At 40.9% G+C, this 16,721-nt stretch overlaps 2 protein-coding genes across 3 annotated transcripts in view; both read right to left on the bottom strand.

The window, feature by feature from the left end:
- pard6ga (par-6 family cell polarity regulator gamma a) overlaps positions 1-1,641 on the bottom strand; it is a 56,592-nt gene extending 54,951 nt beyond the window's left edge. The window contains exons 1-2 of the mRNA XM_006635864.3: positions 1,267-1,641; positions 990-1,138 (exon numbers count right to left, since the gene is read on the bottom strand). Coding sequence (XP_006635927.3) covers positions 990-1,138; positions 1,267-1,306 — 189 coding nt within the window. The 5' untranslated portion in view covers positions 1,307-1,641. The remainder of the gene's footprint in view (positions 1-989; positions 1,139-1,266) is intronic.
- Positions 1,642-3,001: 1,360 nt separating this feature from the next.
- LOC102699097 (probable 2-ketogluconate reductase) lies at positions 3,002-12,410 on the bottom strand. Of its 2 annotated transcripts, none has more exons than XM_006635863.3 (6): positions 12,334-12,410; positions 7,999-8,383; positions 6,796-6,967; positions 5,793-5,971; positions 4,708-4,804; positions 3,002-4,160 (listed from the first exon to the last, which is right to left on the bottom strand). In XM_006635863.3, exons 2-6 carry the CDS (start codon positions 8,369-8,371, stop codon positions 4,007-4,009), a joined length of 975 nt encoding a protein of 324 aa, XP_006635926.2. In that variant the 5' UTR covers positions 8,372-8,383; positions 12,334-12,410; the 3' UTR covers positions 3,002-4,006. The 2 variants fall into 2 exon arrangements, with proteins under 2 accessions (XP_006635926.2, XP_015213081.2); XM_015357595.2 differs by lacking the exon at positions 12,334-12,410 and adding an exon at positions 9,037-9,187.
- Between the last annotated feature and the right edge of the window lie 4,311 nt (positions 12,411-16,721).

Raw genomic sequence — 16,721 nt, forward strand, 5'->3', positions numbered from 1 at the left:
GGTATGAAGGTATAGATATAATTATTAATGGCGGCTCGTGTGACCCACGAGAACAGCAAAACGCTAGTTCTTTTTTTTGGGGGGGGTTCGAAAGTTAAAGGCAACTTTCCAAAGAACATCACAATTAGGAAATTGATCTACCCAGTTCTGGGATAGTGTGTTAGCAATATTAAGCATTATGTCGAGAAGCAATACATATCTTAACACCATAGCTTAGCAACAGGACGCCTAATTACAGCCAGACAAGATAGCCTAGTTTCTTGGAATCCGCCTGAGAAGTTGGACAATACGGCCAAAGAATGAATACAGGTGGTTGACAAAGACCGCTCCGAGAGATGAGTCACTGGGCATAAGCAAGTTCAAGCAGCCAAATCGTAAAAAAACATTTATCGAATTAAACCCCCAGTCTGAGTCACAGAGCACGCTGGATTTGCTCCTCCGGCAACAAGTCACGGCAGTTATCTTCGTTTCTGAATAGAAAGGCGTAGCGGGGTTTCTTTGGGGGTGGGGGTGATACGTGTTTTATTCGGCCCTTTCCTTGTAGCCTTTTCATTTCCAGTTTTTCCTGAAAATCGTGGGAGCTCAGTGTCCATGGATCTGCCATCTCGTTCGCTACCAGGCGAAATCCTTCGCTTGTGCGTGCAAATTCATCCAGGTCCCAGCTTGGCTGTTTAAACACGGATTCTGCCTAGCGTGCGTTTTTCGCACTCCACATCACTAAAGCGCAGTAAGAGCTCAGCAAAAACCGCAAAGATTTCTAAAAAGGGAGGGAGAGCATTTAACCGAGATGGATTGCAAACATTTACCAACTGGTAATTGGTTTCGAAAACACAGGAATGCGCAATTCCAAATTGCACTTTAGTAAGCGCGAGCGAACTCATTTGCAATTAAAGATCTCAATCGTTTGCAGCATCCACAAATTAAGAGACGAGTAAATAAGGAGTTTAACTAAATAGAGGTACCCCCGCCACGATAAAACAAATCCTTACCTTGCTTTTTACTTCAACAGCCGTGCAGTCCAAGTATCGTAAGGACTGGGATTTATTAAAACTCCTGTTCATTGTTTTGGTTACTTTCAGAAGTTCCCACTCGCCCTCGGAAACCAGGGCTTGCAGATCTGTCAGTGAATTCCTCTGTCCTGTGTGGTGAGCGGAAGAAAAGAAAGTTGAAAGTTTCTCCGTTGACTGTATCCCGAGGATCCGTAGCACTCGGTTGCTAGCTCGCCTGTGTTTCAGGAAAGCCGAAATGAAGAGCAGTAGAACTCACTGCCTCTGAATGGGGGAGTGAGTGAAGTTTGCGATGACATCACCGCGCCCCAGCAAGGATACAAACACTCCCCAAATCTGTCTGCTCTTGTGGCGGAGGGCTGTGTATCCTCCGCCGCAGCAGAGGACGCGGTTGTTTCAGGACTGTGCGCGCCCTCAGCGGAAGTTTTGGAAGAAGTTACTTTTTTTTAACCAAAATATAGTTTGTGTCTTGTACACAGAGGGATGTATTCAAAATAGCATCTAAAGCGATCGGCGGACGCATTGAGATTTGTAAAATAGGCCTGTTGTACTAGCTTTGCCGTAAAGCTGAAAGTTTGAGAAAAGTACACAGTAACGCAATGCAATGATCACACTTTGACGACGTTAGGAATTAGGACCGGTAGGGGGTAGGACTTTTGTGATGTTATGAAGGGGGGACGGGCGTGTAAGTTACTCCTAGAATAAAAGTTATTTATGTTATGTTTGCTGAAAACAGTTGCGGATGAATCTGCAGTGTCAGAAAGCTGCTTATTCACTCTGGACGGGAGGCTAGATTAGTGCAGGGAAAACACATAGATAAGTGTGCAGGAACAACCCAAGCAGAAAGTTTTTAGAAGGAGAAAAGAAAGGATAGCATCAGAGGAACATGTCAAATCCACACAGAAGGAGTCCAGAATTGAACCCTCGAGTTGTAAGACAACAGTGCTAACTGTCTTGCCACCATGATACCTGAGTAAACTATTTCACAATTTAAGGAAAGCACTTAAAATATGTTCAAAGTCACCTCATTTTATAGCATGACACTCTGTGGACCCACTTTGGTAATATGATATATCCTTAATTCATTTATTTTTAGAGGGAGCTGCCAATAACAAATGTGATGTTTTGGGAATGAAGTTAAAGTGTATCATGGGACAGACTGCTCAAAGCCTTCTCTTCCTACTACTATAAATCTATAAATCTTCATTCAGGCACTCTTTTGTTTTGTTATTGAGGTATTTTGCAGCATATTTTATGTTTTTAATGCTGCACCACTCAAAACAGAGCCAGGTCAGTCTGTGTGGGGTCTCAGGAGGCTTGGCCAACAGAGGCCATAGCTGTCTCCATGGTTACTGCTCCCTGTCAGCACAGAGACAAGTCTGACAGCTGTCTCTTTGTCTCTGGACACCTCCTCCCTGCCACTCACAGTGTGACAGCTTCACCTGTTCCATGCAGTGACCCTGAGGCAGTAACACCTAATGATACTTAACTGTGGTAATGTCACTGAAAGCTCTCCTATTCATTATTAATGAAAACATTGTTTCTCAAATGATTGATGTGGACAAACAGCCACTTTTCATAGGATCACAGACATGTATTGGGATCATTCACCCTGTAACACTACTATTCACTTCCAAAATCCAAAATAAATCAACCTTCATCAATTTTTTTTTTCAGTTATTGCAAGTGGCAAATACGATTTCTACTGATTTAACTATTTACAAAAAAAATGGTGTGGAACGTACAGGGACGTGTGTATATGAATGAGTTATAAAGTTTACTCTGACAGTTCATAGTTCTTTTTTTCATCCTTGTTTAACATGAAAAACAAGAGGAACATAGGACAGTGATACTCTGTTCCTTAAAGCAGGTTTTCATTCTGAGTTTTTTATTCACTTAACCGGTCAGGACCTAGAATGTCTGCAGTAGAGTTGCAATAATAATTCACAATATGAAACACTTTGACATGTCATCGCAGAAAAACATGCAAGACAAAAGTTTTAACATTTTTATTTATGTTGATTTACAATGTACATTTAAGAAAATATCCTAACATTTTTGGTGATGTTATAATATGTTATAATAATAAATTATTGACATAGAATTTAATCTGAGGTATTTTGTGGAAATAAAGTATATAATCTTCAGGTGCACGTTAGACATACAGATAAACCAAAGTAAAAGACAAAATGTATTGCGAAGAGTATGAATAGCATAGAAAATCATTAGAAAAGTAAAAGCGAATGTACGGAATCAGACGGTCTACAATTGTGTACAAGTGGCTCAGACTCCCCTCTAGTGGACAACATTTGTTCCTGCATAATTTCCCAGGAATTCGACAAAGAGGAAAACTGAAATCTTAATGCACCCAACAAGTGCTTGCACCACACTGTTATTACTTTACTCAAGAGCGTCAACTCCTGAATAGAGACGCTGTGACTTTGCACATACATACTATACATTTCATGTAAAATATGAATGAATCTTAATTTTTTAAACACACAGATATTAGTCATTCCAATTTGTAGTTTATCTTTAAATTTATGTTAACCTTTTTACACTAGGATTATTATTTAAAACCATAAGCATAAAACCTGTATGAGAGAGAAACAGAAAAAAAAACATACTATTATTAGGATTTCACTGTGCTTTCAGGCAATGTCATAGAGTCATTTTATCCTTTGAGATTTTCACAACTGTTGAAACCATCCTGAAATCAGCTTTAACTACCAATAACAAGGGAGCCACCCACAGTTGTGCTCAGGTGAACAGTTGTGTCCATTACACATCTATAACATGTCTATAACACATCTATAACTGATGAGATACATGTGATTGTAGACAGGCCTGTTCTCCAACTCCCAGAGAACTTGCATAGTTACAGTACAAGAAGAACACAGTGTCAGGTTATTTCCAGTGCTGTGCTAGGCAGGTCCAGTTCTTGAGTGTTGGGTTCCTGAAACTCCAGATCCAACGCAGAACCCTTCCCACCCCTGGCATTATGACTGCATCTCATCAGGGGCTGAGTTTCCGCTGAGGACAGCCAGGGCATTAGTGACCATTCTCTCCACCATCTTCTGGGTTGTCTCAAAAGTATGGGTTCCCATGTGCGGCAGCACAATGACATTCTCAAGCCCGAGCAAGGGGTGATCTCTATAGAGGCAAAGAACCGCAGCACAATATGTTGATGTCACTAGGTATCGCTCCACAGGCTGTGATATTGCCACTAACTTTTGAAGTGTTCATTCTGTGTCACTAGTTGCCCCTTTAAGGTGGTCCTCTTCCCCGATTTGGCTTTCCAGATAAGAACACTTAAACTCCGCTTACGATTACGAATCAATAAACTGCCTGTCACCATCAAATTCTTGCTATACAGAGAAGACAACACTGGCTGAGGAAGCTGAGCTGCGCAAGTAAATCAGTCACCCTGACCAAGGCAACATATATATTGATCACAGTTGAAATACCAGGGTCATCACTCAGGAAGGAGCACTCAGAAAAAACTCTGACAAATCCAAAAACAACATGCACAAACCACACAGAAGGCAGGCCACACTGAAACTGAACTCTGGACACAAGAACTGTGAAGCTGCAGACTTAACCTCCAGTGCCGCCACAGCCCCTGGTTAAGCAGGGAACAGAAAAGAACTGTGGGCTACAATGACAGAGCAATGACAGGGGGTGATTTGCACAGACTGACCTTGGCAGAGGTTCAGGGTAAGTGACATCCAGAGCTGCAGCTCCAATCACTCCTTTCTGAAGCGCATCTACCAGGGCATCCTGGTCCACCACCAAGCCTTCGGCCAAGAAGGAGAACATGTTTGTCTTTAACAATACATAACTTAAACCAGCCAACTGGAAAACATGCCAGTTAAAACACTAATTTTTACATATGGAAACTAGGCCGTATGCGAGAGCACATGAAAAGGAGTAATAAAACTATTGTCCCCTGACAGCTTCTGTTTCCCTCTTATTATTAGATGATTACTGAATTATTTCTTCACATCAGCACGAGGACTAACAAACTGCCTGTGGCATCCACAGAGGGGTATGATTACACCTGTTGAAGTCAGTTTAATTTGAATTACTTTTAATAAATCTCAATTTTAATGAATGTTTATTTGAGTAGTCAATGATTATATACCCAACCACTTTGGAATGACCAATTAATGAGACTCAGCCTTCCTGTAACAGCTCCTGTTGCTGTGAAGTGTGAATGAAGACAGGTTTACAATACAAGCTCCTATGATACATTCACCTGTCCATCTGTTGCTCAGGTCCAACTCAGACCCTAGGAAGATACCCAATTACACTAAAGCACAAAACATCTGCTTCTCTTTGTCACAGAAGTAGTCCCATTTGACATGGGGTAAATAAGCTGCCATTTGGCTAATTATTGTCCTTATTTTGCCACGGAAATATCTGCCACTGACTTTTTGGAGCAAAACTCATTTTAATTATTTTGCTCAGTTATGTGGTGCTGGTAGCTTTGCATGGGAAGTTGTCTTTGTCGGTCAAAGAATTGTTTAGAAATACCAACCACAAACAAATACTGTAATACATTTTTCATAATGCAGCTTATTGTTATTGTTTCCCACAGTACTGACTTCCTTCCAGAAGTTTGTAAAATATCCACAGTCAAGACTGTGCTATGTTATGCTTAAAAAATGAAATCTGAATGTGCTATTTAATGTTTCTTTTCAATTCCTGATAACACTACCAAAACCTGAAAATGTGCATTTTTGAAGGGTTCTGTCTTTTTGTGTTTTTCATTCAAGCACCTACCTCTGCTGATGTTGATGAGTGTGCTGGTGGGCTTCATCAGGCTCAGCTCCCTGGCCCCTATCAATTTGTGTGTCTGTGGTGACAGGTTTACCACTAGCATGACAAAATCAGACTTTTGCAGCAGCTCGTCCATCTTCTCACAGTAATGCGCTTCCACAGCTCTCTCCTCCTCTACTTTCCTGCGTGGAGACAACTCTCAGTGACAGACACCGAGGGCAATACTCAATACAGTACTGCTGTTTAATTATGGAAGATGGTACTTTGTTATTAGAGCTTGAATACTCATTAACTACTGTATTTTTGTACCTGAAATAAAATGTTTCATTTCTCTTACCTAACATCCTTTCCTGATGTCATCTCACATTCAAAAACAGCCTCCTTTGAATGGTATGTAGGCATTAAACATTAGACATTACTTTATTATTAATGATTTTATTAATACGAATGACTAATACTTTACTCTTCTTCTACAATCCCTGAACCACTGAGATTTGTACTTGCAATACCATTAAATCTAGTTACAACTGAAGAGTTTATCCGTCAAGGTTCAAAATCGCTCTACAAAGGGAATGTGTGATTGAATATAAAGAGTTGGAGCTTATTAACAAATATAAAGTTTTGAATTTTCACACCACTAGTATTAACTAATTAAAGGGTGGGGTCATATAGGTGTTTAGTAAATGCTAAGCAGTCAAGAAGAGACAGAGAGCTCTTGACTTGCAAGCCTCCCTTGTGTACAGTATATTGAAGTCACCCAGCATCATGATGTTATCACTGCAGCTAGTGAGGTGGAGAGGCCTGTAACGTCTGCTAAGAATGCAAAGTGGGATCTAAGATTGCCACAAATTAAAATGGGAATTTCATTTGAAAATGGATCAGTTATTTAATGGACATTTGGCAACAATGGGCACACCTTCCCCCCTATTAGTCTGGTATAATGAGGGTGGTGCTGTATGTGATTGCAGCCTGGATGATGCACTGATGTATTTGTATGTACTTGTACCTCCGACTGCGGTTGTGATATAAGATTTTCATTTCAAATCCGTGAGCTCTTTGAGCAACCTTATATCCAATCCTGCCCATTCCGATGATGCCGAGAGTAGCACCGCTAACATCGATGCCGAGGGCAACTTCTGGGAGGTGCTTTGTCTCGTGGTAAAGAGAAAATCTGTAACCTGCCGAAACACAATATCACGTCACCACAAAACCATACCATAGAACACTACGTCATGTCTAAAACACAAAACAGAGCATCAAGTGCCAAAACCATTCACATGAAGGTTTATAGTAAACTGCAACAACACATGTTCTAGCAACATAGCTGTGCCACTGACCTCCTGGCCCCATTTAGATACAGGTCAAGCTGCCTACACAGCAGAGGAGTTCAGGTAATCAGTCACAACAAAAGAGAGGTTGATATAAAAAACTTCTACTTAAGTTACAGTAGACGATGGAGATGGATACCATATGTTGGATGCACACCTAAATTGACAAAGTTTTTTTCTTCTGGGAAGCATTTTCATCATTCTTTTACAGCAGGTGATTACTATAAATGACCTGACATAATGTAAGTGATGCAAGATTGATGAAGAAAGACCCACCTTTCTCCTCAAATGTCTATGTAAACTGAAGTGTTTTAGTTTTACACAGGGCTGGTTGACTGTGATATTTGAGGGTCCAATTTTAAAATAAGAGAAATTAGGTAACTATATGCCAAGAATAAAAAAAGCAAAGATTCCTGTGGCCCAAAAAATAGTTCATTCCTTATACAAATGAAACTCAACAAAATTTTCCAATGGGATAAGTAGAAACTGTGGCAGAAAACTGCCTTATGTTTGGTTTCAGAAATTGTTTAAATTAAGAAAAAAATGATTGCAGATAATTTGGGAAGCAAACACTGATATCATTATGATGGTAAAAATAAACATTATTTTCTGTTGTTCATCTACTAACTAATACTGAAGTAAAGTAAACTAAAATTAAAACTAAAAAGTAACTAAAATTAAACTTAAGTGCCTCAAAGCCACAGTTTTGGATATAAGGTAAAGTCTGTCTGATCACAGGGAACTTCTTCCCTGCCTCACAGCTTTAAGCCCTGCAGACTGAGACACAGCATTCAACCTAGCTAGCAAAACCAACAGAAGAAACAATTATACCACTGAACATAGTGAAAATTCTGAAAGAGTCACAGAAGGAGGAAAGTTACCCTCTATAAGCTTGCGGGCTGATGCCAGCATCAAGGCCATGCCTAAGTCCGCAGTAGCATTATCAACAATATGTGGGGTGTTGGTCACTTTTACCCCAAAGCTGTTGATGAGAGGGATGTCAAGATGGTCAACCCCTACCCCTCCATTGACCACCACCTTCAGGTTAGGTAGGGAGCGCAGGAGATCCCTGTCGATCTCAGGTAGAGCATTCCACATGAACACTGCTTGGATCTTGTCTGCAAAGCGCTCTCTGCTCTTGGTGAACTCGCCAGTGGAGACGAGGGTGAAGTGCTTCTCCACAATGGTTTCAAAGCGCTTATGGATCCCATCAGCATGACCAGGAGCAGTGGCTAAGATGTAAGGCTTTTCCATCACCTGGATATACTGTAAAAGGAACATGCTGTTACTTCTTGCAAGACTACAAATGAGCAAGAGCTTCTTCAAGCGAAATGGGTACTGGATTTTCATAAGCATGCAGTGCTTCAGCATGACACAAGTAAAACATTGCCTTTTCCTTAAGACCTGCCTTTTTGCAGAAAACTGACAGGTAGTGTATAGGCTGCCTGGTATAAGGTTTGCTAGGCTAGTCTAGACAACTGGAATTAGGTCCATATAGCAACAGGAGCATGGACAAGACAACACCATGTATAGCGATTGTGGCCACTGAACGGCTGAAGTACCTCTGTACTGAATATACTTTCCCGGCACAGAGCTCTTAAGGACTGTGTGTCCATTAAACCCATGTCATGCTTAAGAATGCAAAGGAACAATAGTTTTATTCCATGCTGAAAAGAGAAGACAGAAAACACAATGTTTCGGCTGTGAAGCCTTCTTGTGTCCCGGGAGATTGTAGCTTCGCTATTACGTGAAAAGAGCTTTAACAAGTTACAGAGCGATTCAGGTCTGGTTATATTCTACCACTTCCACGATGAGTTTCAACTTCTTTTCACAGCATTAACAAAGGTAACCAGATGAGAGAATCATTAGCCTTATTGCTCTTTTGATATGTGAAAAGTTAAAATGCGAAAGGTTCTTACCGTTTTTGCAGAATGTAAATACCAGACACTTGCTTAGTATTAACAGCAGTTTAAACGGCTGACGTTGCGCAGTGTTGAAACTGAAGTCAGTGAATGTCAACTTCAAGGCGTCTTTAATCTATCACCGCTTCACTGATGAGCTTGACGGCGGGGGAGGGAATTGGTGGTTTGAAGTATTTTCCGATTAACAAATGTAAATTCGAAGCCAAATCCAGCTGTTCAATAATTCTGTTAATGCGATTTTCCCCCACTTTAAAATATACTTGAAAGGCTCTTTCACGTGTAGAGCATTTTATAATCTTTGGTTTTACTCATAATGGTAATGGTAATTATGAGCAAAAGTTATTTCTCACATTTCCTCAACAGATTATCTTGGTTTTTAAAAAAATAAAAGGCCAAGTTTCTACTTGGTGTTGTTGGACACCATTTTGTGTGTATAACTTCAGTCACCTACTCACTTTAGTGCCATATGATAAATACAGTATTTCTGGATATTTTAATTCCTTTATGGTTTCTGACAAAGAAATCCAGGAACATCTCTGATAGCTGTCTCTTTGTCACTGAACACCTCCTATGTGCCACAGTGTGACAGCTTCACCTGTTTCACATAGTGACCCTGAGGCAGTAAGACTTAATGAAACTTGACTGTGGTAGTATCACTTAAAGGTCTTTTATTCATTATTAATGAAAACATTGTTCCTCACATGATTGATGTGGACAAACAGGCAGTGCCTCATAGGATCACGGACGAGTATTGGTACCATTCAGCTTGCAGCATTAATCACGTAAAAAAAATGCAATGCAAATCATTAAACTATACTTACTGACAAAGGTTATAAAATAATCCTAAATATTTGTAAACTGCACATACGAATTCTACTGATTTACCTATATCTAACAAAAAGATTGGATCATACATGGACTTGTGTCCATATATATATATAAATGAGTTTGAAAGTTTGCTCTGACAGTTCATAGTTCCTTTTTTATTCTTGTTTAATATGGAAAAACAAGAGGAATGTAGAATGGTGATACTCTATTCCTTATACATGTTTTCATTTTGTATAAAATCATTGTTTAATTTTAATGAATTATTTCTGATTATACACCCAACCACTTTGGAATGACCAATTAATGAGACTCAGCCTTCCTGTAACTATTTCTGTGAAGTGTGAATGAAGACAGGCTTCCAGTACAAGCTGATACCCAATAACACTAAAGCACAAAACACCTGTTTTTCTTTGTCACAGAAGAGGGGACAGTTACAAATCATAATACTAATAAGACTGTCATAACATTCTGTTTCTTTCTCATTCAATCATTCCCATTTGACATGGGAGTTAACTAGATGCTGTTTAGAAAAATCTTGTTGTCTATTTTTATTTTGCCATGAAGATATCTGCCATAGATAAAAATGTATGCTTTTTCGGTCAAATAATTCACAAAGACATATTACATTGTTTTATAATTCAGCTTTTTTTTCCCCACACTAGTTCCTTCTAGATGTCCACACTCATCCGTGATGTCCGTGATCATGTCCAAGCATAATTACGCTTGAAGATGGAATTTGCATTTGAAGTACTTCTGTTTAATAATGGAAGATGGTACTTAATTGTTGGAGGTCATCAGCTCCTTGACATCTGTGTTTGTGCTCCTGAACTGAAATGGAATTCAGGCTCTCTCCTGCAGAGGAACATTAGGCTTCTCTACACATATCCAACCTCATTTCTTAATGTCACCTCACACTCAAAAATGGCCTCAAGTTCATCTCTTATCTCCTTCCTTCTCCTGCTCAGTCCTCTATTTCTCTCTCTCCCTCGACTCCATCAGCTTTCCTCTGCTCCTCTCTCTCTCGGAAAGCTTCCTCTGAATTTCAGCCACTGCGTCACCTGTCCTCTGCCTCGCTCTTACATGTTTTTTCTTCTGTGGAAAAGTAAGAGAATCCTGGACCACATCGCCACCTATTCTCATCAGCGTGGAAAACCAGCTGTCAACTCAACTCACTTGCTTTATCTTGATCTTTATCAGGTTTTAATATACTTCCCCACTTGCAGCTAGTAAATTTCTGCATACCTTAAGATGGTAGCATTTTAAAAACGTGTTTGGCATTTAAAACAAATATTTTTGACCATTCCATACATTTTATGAATAATGGCATATATCTGCATCTGTAATCTCTAAACACCTGAGATTTGTACTGGCAATGCCATTAAATCTGGTCATATCTGTGGGATTTATCTGTCAACTTCTGATGGCTGATTGAGCTAAGGTCTACAACCTCAAAGGTAATGAGTGAATGAACATAATAACTTGGAGGTTATTAACAATTATAAAGTTTTGAACTTTCACAACACTGGTAATAACTAATTCAAGGATGAGTGTTTTGGAAGGGGTGAGTTCTGATACAGTACGTGTTGAGTAAATCCTAAGGAGTCAAGAAGAGACAGAAAGAAAACCTTGGCTTGCAAGCCTCCCTTTATGTTAACGGTTGTTGAAGTCACCCAACATCATGATCCAAAATCTAATGACAGTTATTCAAAGGATGAGTGTTCATTTCTACACTTGGAAGTTTGGCATAGGTCTATAGTAAACACAGTGTCTGTGGTGACAGGAGTCTCTGTAAAGGCAGACATGACGAGCAAACTATTAAAGTGCATAATGAGTGCTTGATTTTATAGTGAGTGACTATGGCGTTTGACAGAATTTCTGTGCAGAGATGGGATGTCACATTATAGATAAATTTCACTTCAATTAAGATATTCCTACACAAGGTACTTTTACAAGGCTTCTAATTAAAGTTAGAAGGAGTTATTGCTTTAATGGGATAAATTACAATTTTCTTTGAGACTGTATTTTGTTGTAGGCTAGTATTAGAGTTAAAGTATCATGATTTTTGTTGATTTTGTCAGCCCCACTGCAACTGGTAGTCAAACAGGACCACCAATGTCCACATGAATATGCTCCCCAGTGCACATTTACATTTCATTGTTCCACTGCTTAGGCTGCTGGCACAGACTAAGTATCTTTATAAGCATCCCGTCAGGACTTCATATCCATGAATTTTCACTCTAGTAATAAAACTGTCTCGCTTTACAGTCTTCCTTTTCTGTATAATTTGCTCTGTAATGTGAGTTTCTATTTAAAGTGAAATAAATGACAAATGTCACCTTGGTATGTCATTTTTTTTTAAACCAAACATGTTTAACAATGTAATCTAAAGACTTCCACTTTCAAAAGACACAATGAAAAATGACTGAAAAAAAGACTACTTGATAAATAAAGCTCAAGAATATTTACCTTGTATTTCTGGAGAGACAGTTACGTGAAGAAGAGATTTAACAGGTTACAGAGCGATAGAAGTCTGCTTATATTCTACCACTAACCCATTAATCCTTAACTTCTCCTCGGAACATTCACAGTATATATTAATAAGCAACTAGAGGAGAGAATTATTAGCCCCAATATATTATTGAATTATATATTACTTTGATACTGATGTGAACATTTCTTTCCGCTATAGAAGAATTTGTATAAATCCACTTACTAGTGAATGTGCATTTTTTGAGATGTGCACGATATGCTTTTAAGGAGATAAAGGGACATGGAGAAGAAAGATGATAAAGAGGCTGAGTGGGTAGATGGAGTAGGATGACGACGTGATGGGGCCATGAGGTTTCAGGATCAATTATTTACGAAGATGTGGAGGAGGTGAAGATTTCTCTCCTGGAAAGACTGGAGGCCTGGAGGCCCCCAGGTGAGGGAGGAGCAGGGGGCACCTATCATTTGATAAGACCTGTCAGTGAGGGCAGAGCAGTGATCCGTGGAAATGGCAAGATGCCTGCATGGGCAGCCAAAGGAATTTTACACCACCTTTTAGGATGTCTGGGCTGGGGACGTGATAGAAGTGGCACAACTTTCAGCCCTTGACTGGAAATCCTGCACTGTGGTGTGGGTAGTGGGATATCCTGTACTGTGGTATAGGTAGTGGGATTAACAAGCATGGCAGGGGCAGCTCTGCTTTGCAAGGGACTGGGGTGTTTCTAGGCTGCCCATATCTCTGCTGCTTCATGTTTCATTCATGGAGTCACGCTTGGAGGCTGTGAAGTAGAAGGCTTGTTTTTCATGGAGCCCTGTCAATGAGCTGAGAGTTGTTCTGGGGGCTGGAGGGAACTGAAGGACCAACCATGGGGACTGGCCCTTTGGCTGAAAGACCTTAACTAGTTTGAGACCCACATGATACATGATACTCCTCATCTGAGAGGACCCTGATGAAGAATCCTCACTATCCTTGATTATTGTGCTTCTCAGGGAAGATGCGAGTAGCTGTCTTCTTGCTGTGTCCTTGCAAATGGTGATTTTCAGATTCTTGGGGGTGGGACCGTTTACCTGCACATGAAGCTCAATGCAAGGGGGAGTGACATAAGGTTAGCTCAAGCATCTCTCGGCACTTCCACCAAGCAGATGAGCAAGCAAGTACCTGGCAGCAGCAGGGCAGGGGCTGACTGGGTATAACAGGGATGTCAGCTGCCTGGGCTGGGGGAGTTCTCCTTTAGCTCAGCTGGCAAGTTCCCTGTTATGTGCCGCTGGAGACCCGGGTTCGCGCCCAGGCAGTGACGGACGAACTGGCAGGGCAGGAGCAGCAAGGGCGGAAACCCTAAGAACTGTTACACTAAACAGTGCGTTATTTGATAATACAAAACGCCTGGCTGAAATTCACATGCTCCAAATTCGTGCATTTCCTTTGCTGTTCATTATGCAGAGCAGGATATTACTGCACTAAACATACAACTAAAAAGGTGGCTCCTCTATGTTGTACCTAATATGCTGCACATTGGACCTAATCCTTGAGAATGACATTAGAAGGTAAACATGAAACTAGGAGAATTCTGGGGCATGAAAACGCCTCAAATTAACGCTATAATATCCTATCCGCTAAACACACAGGGTGTGTGGTTACAAAGAACGGCCACCAGAGGGCAAGGTAAGTCCATTTTGTGACTGTTGACAGGTCTGAACACTCATTGGGCCCTCCGACCGTGGGTTCAATCAGTTGTGACCCTGTGCAGCAGGGAAAGGGGAAGAGCAGTCCTTTAGGAGAGGCAGGTCCACTCAGGAAGATTCAGTTACAGTGGTAATTGCGAGGAACCTCTTACCAGGAAGGGCCATTTTAATAATAATAATTCCTTACACTTATGTAGAGCTTGTCTGGACACTCCACTCATAGTGCTTTACAGGTAACGGGGACTCCCCTCCACCACCACCAGTGAGCAGCACCCACCTTGATGATGCGACGGCAGCCATAGTGTATCAGAATGCTCCCCACACACCAGCTATCAGTGGGGAGGAGAGCAGAGTGATGAAGCCAGTTGAGAGATGGGAATTACTAAGAAGCCATGATTTGGCCAGGACACTGGGGTAACACTCCTACTTTTTTCAAGAAACATCCTGGGATTTGTAATGACCACAGAGAGTCAGTACCTTGGTTTAACATCTTGTCCAAAGGACAGCGCCTTTTTACAATATAGTGTCTCCGTCACTGTACTGGGGCATTAAGACGCACCCAGACTGCAGGTTGAGTGCCCCCTACTGCCCCCACTAACAACTCTTCCAGCAGTAACCAGGCTCACACCTGCTGAGCTTTTGGTGGGTTGTCATTTGAGAGTTGCAGGGTGATATGGCTGCTAGCTGTTATCACATTGTGTCTGAATGTGATTGTATTAAAAAGAAGTCTGTGTGGAATGTATTAAGAATAAATAAACGTGTGTTATTCTGCCTCCAGAATGCTGAGGAGAAAGAAACACTTGACACATAAACACATAACACATTATGACACATAAAATTTACATCCCATTATTCCATTTGTGAGTCCCATGGCTTGCTTGTTTCCCCAAGATAACAGGAACTTTGGGATCTGTTAGCTTGTGTACTGTGAAAGTTTGGGGTGACAGAGTCATGCCTCCCCACTCCTGCCTCCAGCAACTTAGATAAAAAATGACTGTCAGTGACTTTTGGCAAACAGACCCCAACTTGGAATTATTGTAATGTTCCCCAAAAATATTGTGCGTCTTTCTCAACGCAAAAGAAGTTTAGCCCACATCGTGAGATCATCCTCGCTGTACGGCTTTGGCTGGGTCCTGTAAACCAGTGAGCATGCTCTCACGGCTGAGCTCCAGCTCTCAGAGTGTTTGCTCGGTGGGCGTACACATTGTAAAGAGAAATGAACAGTGACTGCACATTTGGGGAGCTTCTGCAGGTAAATCACTCCCACGGGCTGCAGACGTTTCTTTTCTCAACAAAACCAGGGAAACAAAGAAAAGGCCTACAGGTTAAAGAGCAGTTCACTTTGGATAGCTTAATTCTGCTGCTGGTTAGGAAGAGGCTTTTGCAATCGCCAGCAATGTGCCTTGTCTCCCTCTCTTCTGAAATAACTGATCCGAACTGACAGACAGTCCTGTTGCTCCTCAGGGCCAACTGCAACCACTGTTGAGGGATTAGCTTTCACTGTTTCTGACTTCTGTGGGGCCAGTGTTTTCGCTGGCGAGACAGCATGTGGTGACACACTCTGGCCTGTGCCAGCACGTACCTCATCAAGGTGATCTCTGGAAGTTATTACCGGGTGATTAAACCAGCCAGACAGGAAAGGCAGATAATGAGCCAGGGATATGAAATTTGCCTTGTTGACTGCTGCAGGCAGTTCCTCTTGTAACAGTGCCTCCGTGTGTTAGGAAAGCTCTTAATTGATAGGATGAACCCAGGCCTATTTCTGCCTTATTGGACTTTGTTCTCTTTTGTAGGCCCCTGAAAAAAAAAAGAAATCTAAAATAGCTATCACTTTGTTTGAACACAAAAGCTTTTATTGGAGCCTTAGCTGCTAGCATAGATAGGGCACTTCTGGTGTCAATCATAGGAAAAACCCCCTCTACCTATCCAGCCAGACAATACATTCACTTGAAAGATTCGGCTTAACAATACTTTTTGAATCTAGAAGTGTACAAATGTATCGTCTGCCATGATTTCCCATGTATTTTCTATGAAATGACCGTGTCATGTCTGTGGTGATCAGTGTTGCCGGAGTTTAACCAGAATTGCATAAGTGATAGAACACATTTCTCTTTCATCCTTCTTGATCTGAAAACCTACAGAACCACAGGCTGAAAGTCTTACAAGCTCTGAGAGCTCTGCAAAGGCTGTCTACAAAAAAAGGTTTCTCAATATCACAGAATAATAATAATCACCACAGTTTGCTGTCGCTGATGAGAAAAATGACCACATGAAATGCTACAAACTGGAGAAGGTCATTCCAACTATCTTGCTCATTTGTTAGATAAAAATCTGCTTTTCAGCTTTTCTGGATGGATGTCAGTGAATTGGCTTCAGAATATCACCGACTCTTCTATTTAGTTTTCCCGGCACTTCTGTGCCGAAAATGTCACTTCTGAATAGTCTTCTTACTTTTACCTCATGTTCTTTTTTAGCTAAATGTACTTGTCCCCTGTGCTGACCTTTCTATTGAAGGGCAGCCAAGAGACTTAACATGTGAACAAAACCTTTAAGCTCTTTGTCCCAGCTCAAAATTGACCTCTTTTTAAACATCAAGTTAATATTCAAACTCTTTTCTCTTCAAACATCACGTTAACCTTTAGACAGCACTCTAAAGCTATAAGTGAACAAACTTTTATCTCATT

This window comes from Lepisosteus oculatus, chromosome 10 (genome assembly GCF_040954835.1).
Source record: "Lepisosteus oculatus isolate fLepOcu1 chromosome 10, fLepOcu1.hap2, whole genome shotgun sequence".
NCBI lineage: Eukaryota > Metazoa > Chordata > Actinopteri > Semionotiformes > Lepisosteidae > Lepisosteus > Lepisosteus oculatus.